The sequence below is a fragment of the Etheostoma spectabile genome, chromosome 5 (assembly GCF_008692095.1).
Source record: "Etheostoma spectabile isolate EspeVRDwgs_2016 chromosome 5, UIUC_Espe_1.0, whole genome shotgun sequence".
In the NCBI taxonomy this organism is placed as follows: Eukaryota; Metazoa; Chordata; class Actinopteri; order Perciformes; family Percidae; genus Etheostoma; species Etheostoma spectabile.
Window position 1 is genome coordinate 37,996,498 of NC_045737.1, and position 12,749 is coordinate 38,009,246.

Consider the following 12,749-nt stretch of genomic DNA (forward strand, 5'->3'; position numbering starts at 1 on the left):
TTTTAGTCTTTTGACTAAAACTCCGGTTTTACCCACCAGCTTTCCTAAAGCCTTTAACCCCACCTCCGTGTTTTCCTCATGTGATGGTGTTTGCGTGGCGGCTTTGTCAGTTTTTAGATCTAAATTTACATGAAGCGGGGTTTCCTGGGTGGCCTCATGGTCTCCGTGGTTTAAGACCTTTTAGCCTATTTACAGTAAACGCAACGTCCTCAAAGCAAAACACACCCCGGATGCAATAATGTCAAATCAAGTAAAAACAAAGGTGAGTGTGTTTTGATTCAGTGTTCTGTCGTCTGGTCAGATGCTTCCTTTGAACACCAACATCCGAGTGGCCTACGCCAACGGGAAGGACGACGAGCAGAACTTCATCCAGAACCTCAGCCTGTTCCTCTGCACCTTCCTCAAGGAGCACGGCCAGCTCGTCGAGAAGAGGTCCAACCTGCGGGAGACGCTCATGGAGGTAGGCCGGACGACACACCTAGCTACAGAAAGGGACCGTTTTCACTCTTCTAATTAGGGGTGCCAGACATATTGACTTAATATCGCAATCGCAATGTGTCGAAAGTGTCGCAATAAGCGTGCGATGTTTTGTGGAGCGCTGCGTCCCGTCCGTTGGCCGTGTGGCGTAGTCGTGTTTGATTTAGAGCTTGAAACGCTGTAATGTTCATCATTTTCATTGGCCGGTTACCGTGGTTATTGTGCACATGTCAGTGCACGTCAGCGCCCGGGGCCACTACGCGACAAACCCTATGGGGCGTACCACGTATGTGAATGTTTCAACTTAGGGACGGTGTAAGTGAAGAAATAGAGACGACAAAACGGAACGAATCAAAGAATTCAATTCAATTTTATTTATAGTATCAAATCACAACAAGAGTTATCTCGAGACCCTTTACAGATAGAGCAGGTCTAGACCACACTCCAGAATCCACAAGGACCCAACAGTTCCAGTAGTTTCCTCCAGAGCAAGCAACAGGGCCACAGTGGCGAGGAAAAACTTCCTTTTAGGCAGAAACCTCGGTCAGGCTCTTGGGAGGCGGTGTCTGACGACCGGTTGGGATTAGAATGAAGAGTTTGTTTGTAGTAGTTCTTTGTAGTATAGCAGGGCACTGTGGGCGTTACAAGGCACAGCAGGACGTAGCTGGATGTAACATGGCATCACAGGAGAGAAGAGAAAGAAAAGTTGTGTCCTGTTCTCTTTATATATTATATATTTTATACAGTACATCTCCTATTCTCTTTCTCTATATATAGTATAGATATTATACTGTCCAACCAGTACATGTCTTGTTCTGTAGACATGGTCCTTATTCATTCATTCATTCATTCATTCATTCATTCATTCATGTTGTATCTGTTGAAATAAACCTTGTGTTGTAAGAACTTGTTTAATTTGTTACGAATTTATTTTGAAGCGTTTTCCCGTCACTTCTGTAATTTTAAATGTTTAAAAATATTGAAATATCAATATCGCAGTATTCATAATCATCGCATTTTGTTAATATTGTGCAACCCTAGTTCTACATTAAGTTAGGTGTACCGTGTGGACAGGTGAAGTTAAATGGTTACTGGTGTCTGGTTGAGGAAACAAACTGGAGGCTTCTCGGTATTTCCACCACTGCTTTTCAAGTTGTTGAACAGAAACTTTACTCTCTCTCTCTCTCTCTCTCCCTCTCTCTCTCCCTCTCTCCTGTCTTTCCTTGCTTGTGTTGTCCTGATTACACGTCTGTAATGACATACATTTGGGACCGATTACAGTGGGAAGGGCCGCCTTTCCTGTGGCTGTTTGTCCACTTGTAGAAGTATTTACTCAGACATGATGTTTCAGGAGGAGGCTGACGAGACAGCGGATATAAGAAACGACTGTTTAGCCATCAGTCGCCTTCCGTATATTACGTCATACAGATGGAGCTAAGAAGTTAAAATAAAACCCTAACCAAACAGATGTGCATGGAGACTGTTATATGTTAAATAAGTTATTTTCAGAATCCGCTTTATGTGCCAACTGTGTGTGCACAAACAAGACATTTGTTTATTTAGCATGGCTTTCAATGTACACACAGATAATAAAGATGGGCAAGTACCTTCTATTGAGTATAAGGATGTGGAAAAAACAGTTGAGTCTTTCTGTAAGTCGTAAACAATATAGTCTTATATGTAGATACAGTGGGTGTATTTTAACTTTAAACCTATCTAAAAGAGAAGTGAATGTTGAACTAATTACTCGTGTGAATAAGAGATTTACAATATTCAATAAATGTGAAGTCTGCGCATTCAGTGACCTTCTGGAAAACACACTCGTGTAAGAAACTGAACCAAGAAACAACTTTCTAACTGTATACTGGGCCGTAACGTACCTTGCAGTGAGCAGTCATTTACGTGTTTAACCCAGATATTTAACACTGGTGTTATAAAGTCTTGGTGTCACCGCCACAGCAGGAGACCCCGACAAACATCGGGGATTTTTAGCTGGATAATCTTCTTCGAAACAGAAGAAGCAAATGGTTTGTTCTGTGTTTAGCACGACTGACTAATGTGACGTGACCACACTCTGCCCCCAGGCCCTGCACTACATGCTGCTGGTGTCCGAGGTGGAGGAGACGGAGATCTTTAAGATCTGTCTGGAGTACTGGAACCACCTGGCGGCAGAGCTCTACAGGGAGAGTCCTTTCTCCACCTCCAGCACCCCGCTGCTTTCTGACGTCCCGCCACGCAGACACCTGTACCTACCTGTACTCTCCCAGGTAGACCCGGCAGCCAACACACACGCGGATATTCACACATGATGACCTAACAGACATCTTTTACCCCTATAGACTGGGAGGCCTGTCAGCCAAAGGGCAATAACACTCATGTACTTAACCCTCATGTTGTCCTCGGGTCAAATTGACCTGTTGTCCTATATCAATGTTCTTTTTAATTCCCCGAAATAACATTCAATTTTATAGCATTTGAAGAGACAAATGGAAGTGTTTTTGAAATAGTATTGAGTAAAAGTTGACATATTCCAGTCTGTGATTATTCATCAACATCCATTCCTTTAATTTTAGTCTCAATAATTCCTAATTTCTGCTTTTCTAACTCAAATATTTGGTATAATTTCCTATAAATGAGGTTTATTGACCATAAATTCCAAAAATAACTGTAAAACTAGAGTTAATAAGTTAGTGTTACGTAGTGTTGAAAACGTCAAAAGTTACAAACTTTAAAAAAAAATGTTGGAAAAAGGGACAAAAACGTAAGAAAAAGTTTAAAACATTAATAAAAATCGTCAACAAAAGTGTTGATTTTCAATTTAAATATGCTTCGCATGAGGAAGATCTGTCTACAGATGCCGCCTCAGACTCTCACATCCAACTTATCCCTCCTCCTCGTCTTGCAGGTGCGTTTGCTGATGGTGAGCCGCATGGCCAAACCGGAGGAGGTGCTGGTGGTGGAGAACGACCAGGGCGAGGTGGTCAGGGAGTTCATGAAGGACACAGACGCCATCAACCTTTACAAGAACATGAGGGAGACTCTCGGTAAGTAAAGACGTGGTTCGGTTTCTAGATACACAAATTAAGACACACCAGTTGTTTCTATGAATGGTTTTAGTTGTGCTTAGTTCTATTTGATCTCATACTGTGATGTCGCTAGGTGTGCGACTTGCGTCTCTGACGCATTCAAATCCGAAAGGACGCAGTAAACTATCCAATAAGTCCAGGGTACGCGCCTTATCTTTTTCCTGATCAAAGCTTGGTCGTTGAAACGAAAGAAACCTCAAAACCACAAAAGACCGTGCATACGGTTCTTATTACACTTCGTCGACAACACACACAAGGTCCCAGAGAAGTGAAAGAAACGTGTGTGTGTGTGTGTGTGTGTGTGTGTGTGTGTGTGTGTGTACTCAGCCCGAGCTCCCCATCTGCAGCTTTGTTCCACGCAGAGCGTGATGCAGGAACTAGTCAGAAATCTTCCCACGACTTATCTACACAAGGAAAATGCACCTGTGTCCGAATATGTTTTAACACAATTTTTTCCCCCCTTCATAGAGGAATTTTTCACGCACCCCAAGAAGTTTTCGAAAAAACACCAGCGCCAAAACATCTTTTGACTTTCAGCAGTCAACTTCCCTCTCGCCCACAGTTGATATATTGGACATGCGTCCGGCACTAAGCTGCCATGTTTTGACTTTAAAGCTAGCGCTAATGCGTATTTCAGTTTGGGGGTTTTCCCCCCCCCCCCCAGAGTCAGGCTGTACCAGATTCTCCGATATTCGGGCTTCCCCCGGGGGCCGTCTGCATTTTTTTACACCGTTTCTCTAATGGCTACCAAGAAAGTTAGTCCTGTCAACATGGAACAAGCAACCTGACATGAGCCGTTGCTGAGTTATTGCATCGAAATGTCCCCACCATGACTCCTCCGTCTCTCTCTGTGTGTCTGCAGTGTATCTCACCCATCTGGACTACGCCGACACTGAACGCATCATGACGGAGAAGCTCCACAGCCAGGTGAACGGCACCGAGTGGTCGTGGAGGAACCTGAACATGCTCTGCTGGGCCATCGGCTCCATCAGCGGGGCGATGCACGAAGAGGACGAGAAGAGGTTCCTGGTCACGGTCATCAAGGTGGGACACACAGACGATATTAGATTATATCGGCATTAAGCAGCATCCCTCTACAGGCAGAAATTACTTAGCCATGTTGCATTGACCCCGGTGAGTGAGACTTGCAGCTGGACTGCGTGGCAGAAGCATTTATATCAATCAATTCTCATTGTTTTTTATGTAATGATACATTTGTCCCAACCAGTCGTAGACGCTGCAGTTGGTGTGTGTTAAACATTTTGCTGATTGTGTGTGTTATGTGCTCAGGACCTGCTTGGCCTGTGTGAGCAGAAAAGAGGGAAGGATAACAAGGCCATCATAGCGTCTAACATCATGTACATCGTGGGCCAGTATCCCCGCTTCCTCCGAGCCCACTGGAAGTTCCTCAAGACCGTCGTCAACAAGCTGTTTGAGTTCATGCACGGTAAGAAAAGACCAAATCCTCAGCACAGGACGGACCCCAGCTTTTTGCTCACATCTTTGAATCAAAAATCCACTGCCTTTTTAAAGTGTTGAATAAAGCATCTTTCTTGAAACTTATTACTTCTCAGATTTGAATCTGGCTACCACTGTGATGTGGGATTATGATGTTTAGACGCAGTCCGGAAGATTGTGAATTTGTTTTCCTTAAAACCCAGTTCAAACGCAATATTAATAACGAGACAAACGCTTTTTGAAAATTTTGCAGGGAGAAGTAGCAGGTTTGAACCGGCCCGTCTCAGCTTGACTCAAACCGGCGGCCACCGGCAACTTATTAGCTTGTCAAGTCGCCCGAGGCTGGTATTGTCAGCTGTTTCAACAGCCAATAGCAACGTACGCGGGTAAAGTCGGCTGCAAACTAAAGAAATCAAATGATCCATTCTCCATGTTATTTCTCTCTTTTATTATTTTTTGGGGGTATTTTTAAGCCGTTACTTTTGACACAACAGCTTAGACATGAAAGGGGAGAGAGAGGGGGAATGAATGAAAAGGCTGTAGGTCGGAGTTGAACCCACAGCCACTGCGTCGAGGACTAGGCCTCTTTATATAGGGGCCACAGGCACCCGATCCATGTTATTTCTATGGTCGAAATGGGAGCGTATTGGACCCATGAGCACTTTTTTATGGTCTAACCTAGAGAGTGACTGAAGAGAACCAAGCTTTTGGTTTTTGCCAATTCCTCCCTATTAGAAATGCAACTGTAGCAAGTATCTCACTCTCCATCCTCGTGTTAAATCTGCTCTGAACTGGACTTAAGGTGCCGTTGTTAACTTGAATTGTAAGCAATGCTTATGTGATGTTACGTTGTTTTATCTTCCTCTTCGTCACGCAGAGACCCACGACGGTGTGCAGGACATGGCGTGCGACACCTTCATCAAGATCGCCCAGAAGTGCCGGCGTCATTTTGTCCAGGTGCAGGTGGGCGAGGTGATGCCCTTCATCGACGAGATCCTCAACAATATCAACACCATCATCTGTGACCTGCAGCCACAGCAGGTCAGTCCTTTCTCTGCACTTTCTGTCTGCAATGGCACAGTAGTATTGGTATTCCATGCTGTGATGGGTTACACTTGGCAGTCAAGTATTTCTTTGAAAGAGTTGTATAAACTCTGCCGCTCGTAAAGTTACATCACTTTAACCCCTAACATACTTGAAATATGTATTAAATGATTGACAAAAACAATTGACAAAGATAAACATAACCGTAGCGTTGGAAAGGAAAACAGAGGAAAAACTCAGATGTACCCTCAACGGGTCCATTAACAGATTCTACAAAACCTGAAACCCTCTGATTAGTTATGTGAACAATTTATCTGGTCAGATGCACTTTTTTACCTGGTCAGATGCACTTTTTTACCTGGTCAGTCCTGCAGAATTTACCTGGTCAGATGCACTTTTTTGTTTTGTTTTTAGTCTTTCTTCCGTCTGTTGTCTAGGACAAGTCTGTTAGTTGATTTTGGGTTTGGTCTGTCTTTGTCCTTCTCTTGTTGATTGTTTTTCTATGGTTGTTTGTAAAATAGAGAATAGGATTTATAGACTTTTTATGTGATAACTGGAAAGTACAAATGAAGTGTTTTACAAAAAGGAAAACCAAAAACCCTGCTCCTGGTCTCTGCAGGTCCATACGTTTTACGAGGCCGTTGGCTACATGATTGGCGCTCAGACGGACCAGGCGGTCCAGGAGCTTCTGATAGAGAAGTACATGCTGCTGCCTAACCAGGTGTGGGACAGCATCATCCAGCAGGCCACCAAGGTGAGGACAGCAGGACGACGGGTCGATTATGACCCACTGATGTGTCTTTAGTGCCTCGAACGGTGTCATATGATGCCGCTTGTAGCCAACTATTGTTAAAAATTGCATAATGTGCTAAGTTGTGCACTCTCTGCTGCAGAACGTGGACATCCTGAAGGACGCGGAGACGGTGCGTCAGCTGGGCAGCATCCTGAAGACAAACGTCCGAGCCTGTAAAGCTGTCGGTCACCCCTTCGTTGTTCAGCTGGGACGAATCTATCTGGACATGCTCAACGTCTACAAGTGTCTGAGTGAAAACATCTCCTCCGCCGTCCAGACCAACGGTTCGTTTGTGCGTGTGTGTATGTCGTTTTCTGCTGTTAGGGTCTCTCAATCAATACAAAACGGACAGTTTGGTGATGCCAAAAAGAGTTTGTTGAGACAATAAAGTTCACTATATCAAGCTAAATCATGAACATATGTTGTTGAATAAATAAAGACACTCGGATCACAAGAGCTGTTGTAAACCGGGACTGTGAGGTTCCTTTCAGAAAACCTCCCTCAGCCATAATGCACTATCTATTAAAGGCAGTGCATTATGGGACACACTTCCCCCAACTATAAGGGAGCGTCCCTTTTAAGAGCCAGGTACAGCTGCGGCTTAGAGCTAACCTAACGTGTAACCACCGCTAACTTGTGTTTCCGTTTTTCTGCTAATGAATTGTCCTGTTTTATCTTTTTCTTTTTGCTTCTTCTTGTTTTTATATACTAAACTTTCCATACTGCAGATGGAAATTAGCCCTCGGGCTACAATCTGGCACATTTACATGTACTGTTGTGCGTGTTCATCAATGTGCATTGTCCTGAATTAATTAAATAAATGTTGTGTTCACAACTTTTTCCCACTGCCCCGGATTAGCCCAAAAAAAATCAGTTATTGCCGATTCATATACCTTTTTCCTTCATACAGGTGAGATGGTGACCAAACAGCCTCTGATCAGGAGCATGAGGACAGTAAAGAGAGAGACTTTGAAGCTGATCTCTGGCTGGGTCAGCCGCTCCAACGACCCTCAGATGGTGAGCTACACTGTTTTTATTCTTCCTACTGTAATGGAAGAGCATTTTTTAAAATCTACTGTATGTCATATTTAAATCGGCGTTGTAATGACTAATTTTTAGTAGTTAAGTCGCACACAAAGCATAGTCTGTTTATTCAGCAACGCTGCTCCAGTAAATGGAAAACTGCTAACTATTATGGAAGCATGCACACTGTCTTCTAAAAAGCAAGGGCCGTAATGTTTATAATTTAAAAGCTCAAATTAAACCTTATTTTCAGTTCTATGACCTGCACTTTAACGCTTGCTGGGACCAGCATGTAAACACTAAATGATGTTAAAGTCATGTTTAGTGTATCAGAGTGCCGGTCGCTGTTACTCTCTTACTCTGTTAAAATGAGTCGGGAAGCGGACAGAAAAACTAACTCTGCTTTTACTGATAATAAACCGAGAGAAATGTTCTCCAGTCTCCTCATAATGGTCATAAATCAATGCTAGAGTAGCCCACTTACTTGTTTACTGCTGCGATTTATATAACAAAAGAGAGCAAAGAGCGTCTGTCTTCTCAAAAATCATCCATTGAGTGTTGGATTGTAATTTATGTGCTTTAGAACGTAATCATTGTGAACAAATTGTAAATTAAGCTTGATTACTCTGTCTACAATTACAAATTCAAGTATGAAACATGTGGCGTCAACGGTCTCAACAACGCTTAGTTATGTTAACCTTGGTGTGAAGAAACTCTCTAAACCATACATCAAAATAACAGTTACACTGTTAGTTACACTGTAAGTCATACAGTAACACGGTTAGTTATACAGTTACACTGTTACACTGTAAGTTGTACAGTTACACTGTTACACGGTTTGTTATACTGTTACACGGTTAGTTATACTGTTACACGGTTAGTTATACAGTTACACGGTTAGTTATACTGTTACACGGTTAGTTATACTGTTACACGGTTAGTTATACAGTTACACGGTTAGTTATACTGTTACACGGTTAGTTATACAGTTACACGGTTAGTTATACAGTTACACGGTTAGTTATACTGTTAGACGGTTAGTTATACTGTTACACTGTTAGTTATACTGTTACACTGTTATACAGTTACACTGTTATACAGTTACACTGTTAGTTATACTGTTACACTGTTAGTTATACAGTTACACTGTTAGTTATACAGTTACACTGTTAGTTATACTGTTACACTGTTAGTTATACAGTTACACTGTTAGTATACAGTTACACTGTTATACAGTTACACTGTTAGTTATACTGTTACACTGTTAGTATACAGTTACACGGTTAGTTATACTGTTACACGGTTAGTTATACAGTTACACTGTTAATTATACAGTTACACAGTAAGTTATACAGTTACATCGTTAGTTATACAGTTACACTGTTATACAGTTACACTGTAAGTTATAACATTCACTGTAAGTTATCACAGTTACCTGTTAGTTTATACAGTTTACACTGTTATTAGCCGTTCCATGTTAGTAACCAGTTTTTTTTACAACTGTAAGTTCTCAGTTACACTGTGTTATACAGTTAACGGTAAGTTATACATTTTACCATTGTAGTTATACAGTTACACTGTTGTTATACAGTTACACCTGTTAGTTATACAGTTACACTGTAATTTACAGTTACACTGTTAGTTATACAGTTTACACTGTAAGTTATACAGTTACACTGTAAGTTATCACAGTTACACTGTAAGTACCAGTTACACTGTTAAGTTATACCAGTTACCACGTTATTTATACAGTTTACACTGTTAAGTTATAAGTTACATTGTTAGTTTTACATTTAAAAACACTGTTAAGTTTATACAGTTACACTGTTAGTTTATAGTCAGTTCACACTGTAAGTTTATACAGTTACACTGTTAGTTATACAGTTACACTGTAATACAGTTACACTGTAAGTTATACAGTTACATTGTTAGTTATACAGTTACACTGTAAGTTACAGTAACACTGTTATACAGTTACACTAAGTTATACAGTTACACTGTTAGTTACACAGAAGGGAAGCCAGTCATTTAAGTTTGTGCCAAAACCTTTTCAGTAATCAGTTTTTATTTTGTGACTTTTGATTGAATTAAGGACTATTTTTCCAGTCCTATTTCTATCTCATGAACCCAATCTCGTGTCTCGTCTCGTATTGTGAGCTGGGGGTTCTCGTCGCTCCTCTGATGTCAACTCTTTCTGATCAACGAATAATGAATAGTACGCTGGTGGAAATCAGGCTGGTGCTGCTCCAAAGTCCTTTTCAAACTCTGAAGCTCACAGACAGTCTGTCAACGTTTGTTTTTGTTCTCCAGGTGGCTGAGAACTTTGTGCCCCCCCTGCTGGAGGCGGTGCTCATCGACTATCAGAGGAACGTCCCGGCTGCCCGGGAGCCCGAGGTCCTCAGCACCATGGCGACCATCGTCAACAAGCTGGGAGTCCACATCACGGGAGAAATCCCCAAGATCTTCGATGCCGTCTTCGAGTGCACTTTGAACATGATCAACAAGGTCGGTTTGGGTCGTTTAGTCACACCTGACACACACAACACGTTTCGTTTAACCCTCATGTTGTCTTCGGGTCATCAATGCCCTTTTTAATTACCCAATATAGGTAATTAATTAATAGGATGATTGATTCCACACAGTGCTCTTTTTCAATTTTATAGCATTTGAAAAAAAAATTAAGTTTTTTGAAATAGTGTTGAGTAAAAGTTGACATATTCCAGTCTGTGATTATCATCAACATCCATTCCTTTAATTTTAGTCTCAATAATTCCCAATTTCTGCTTTTCTAACTCAAACATTAGGTATAATTTCCTATAAATGAGGTTTATTGACCATAAATTCCCCAAAAAACTGTAAAACTAAAGTTAATAAGTTAGTGTTACGTAGTGTTGTAAACGTCCAAAAAGTGACAAACATTGGGAAAAAAAAGCGTAAAAGTGTTGGAAAAAAATGACAAAAATGTAAGAAAAAGTTAAAAACATCGATTAAAAAGCGCCAACAAAAACGGTTGATTTTCGGGAAGACAACACAAGGGTTAAATTTCGGACTCTTTGAGGCCGCAGTTCCCAAAAAAAGATAAATATCTGGGGTTTTCCATCTAATTTAACCCTTGTGTTGTCTTCCCGTCAAAATTGAAAATCAACACTCTTGTTGATGCTTTTTCTTAAATGACACCTGGTGAAATTGCTCCAAAAACGATGCACGTTAAGATATTAGAGTGTCAAAGTTTTACAGACTTTAAACTCTGTGTTGGTCTCCTCCTCTGCCGTCAGGACTTTGAGGAATTCCCCGAACACAGAACCCATTTCTTCTACCTCCTCCAAGCTGCCACGTCCCAGTGCTTCCCAGCCTTCCTGTCCATCGCCCCGGCGCAGTTCAAACTCATCCTGGACTCCATCATCTGGGCCTTCAAGCACACCATGAGGAATGTCGCCGACACAGGTCTGAACCCCCATCAACTCATCCACACAAATACAGAAAAGTTATTTAGTTCCCAATGGTCGTGAAAAGGCTTGAAGAAAGGAAAAAAGAAAAAAGATTTCTCCCCAGACAGCCAAAGGATATAACTAATAAAGATATTGCAAGTTGGAACGTGTAATAAGTCAAAAGAAAACAGACTTTTTTTTAATAAAATGACAAATTATTCTGATTAATTAATATTTCAGAAATAAAAACAGACGGTCAACCATGTTATGAGCATTGGCGTTGCATAGTCTGTCCACCAGAGCGTCCTCTGGTGGACAGACTATGAGCGTCCACCAGAGGACGCGCTACAACGTCCCTGTTAGTGATGGCGTTGCATAGTCTGTCCACCAGAGGACGCTCTACAACGTCCCTGTTAGTGATGGCGTTGCATAGTCTGTCCACCAGAGGACGCTCTACAACGTCCCTGTTAGTGATGGCGTTGCATAGTCTGTCCACCAGAGCGTCCTCTGGTGGACAGACTATGAGCGCCACCAGAGGACGCGCTACAACGTCCCTGTTAGTGATGGGCTTGCATAGTCTGTCCACCAGAGACGCGTACAACGTCCCTGTTAGTGATGGCGTTGCAGTCTGTCCACCAGGGCGCTTACAACGTCCCTGTTAGTGATCGTTACATAGTCGTCCACCAAGGACGCTCTACAACGTCCCTGTTAGTGATGGCGTTGCATAGTCTTCCACCAGAGGACGCGCTACAACTCCTGTTAGTGATGGCGTTGCATAGTCTGTCCACCAAGGACCGCTCTACAACGTCCCGTTTTAGTGATGGCGTTGCATAGTCTGTCCACCAGAGGACGCTCTACAACGTCCCTGTTAGTGATGGCGTTGCATAGTCTGTCCCACCAGAGGACGCTCTACAACGTCCATGTTAGTGATGGCGTTGCATAGTCTGTCCACCAAGGACGCTCTACAACTCCCTGTTAGTGATGGCGTTGCATAGTCTGTCCCCACCAGAGGACGCTCTACAACTCCCTGTTGTGATGGCGTTGCATGGTCTTTCCACCAGAGGACGCTCTACAACGTCCCTGTTATGATGGCGTTGCATAGTCTGTCCACCAGAGGACGCTCTACAACGTCCCCGTTGGCAACACTGATTTTTTTGTTAAAACTTTGTTAAAAATTATGATCAAATTATTTTAGTGAGAACTCATAAATAACTACAAATAACTTTTGTAAGGGAAATCTGTTTATGTTAGGCGTTTATGGATTATTTAAAAAATACATATATCCAATTTTTCAATCCCAAAATATTGGTATCGGTATTGTCATCGGTCGGGCTGTAGAAGGTAGATTTGGTTTGCAGTAGACGACACAGACGAGGCTTCATCTGCGTGAAGGCTGCTGACACAAAGCTGTTTTCTACCACAAGGAAGAGGCTGGAACTC

At 42.2% G+C, this 12,749-nt stretch overlaps 1 protein-coding gene across 1 annotated transcript in view; it reads left to right on the top strand.

The window, feature by feature from the left end:
- Window positions 1-12,749, top strand: part of xpo1a (exportin 1 (CRM1 homolog, yeast) a) — a 29,726-nt gene that overhangs the window by 12,341 nt on the left and 4,636 nt on the right. The window contains exons 11-21 of the mRNA XM_032515263.1: window positions 302-460; window positions 2,562-2,744; window positions 3,383-3,521; window positions 4,426-4,607; window positions 4,854-5,010; window positions 5,899-6,062; window positions 6,685-6,819; window positions 6,959-7,142; window positions 7,769-7,875; window positions 10,192-10,386; window positions 11,157-11,325. Coding sequence (XP_032371154.1) covers window positions 302-460; window positions 2,562-2,744; window positions 3,383-3,521; window positions 4,426-4,607; window positions 4,854-5,010; window positions 5,899-6,062; window positions 6,685-6,819; window positions 6,959-7,142; window positions 7,769-7,875; window positions 10,192-10,386; window positions 11,157-11,325 — 1,774 coding nt within the window. The remainder of the gene's footprint in view (window positions 1-301; window positions 461-2,561; window positions 2,745-3,382; window positions 3,522-4,425; window positions 4,608-4,853; window positions 5,011-5,898; window positions 6,063-6,684; window positions 6,820-6,958; window positions 7,143-7,768; window positions 7,876-10,191; window positions 10,387-11,156; window positions 11,326-12,749) is intronic.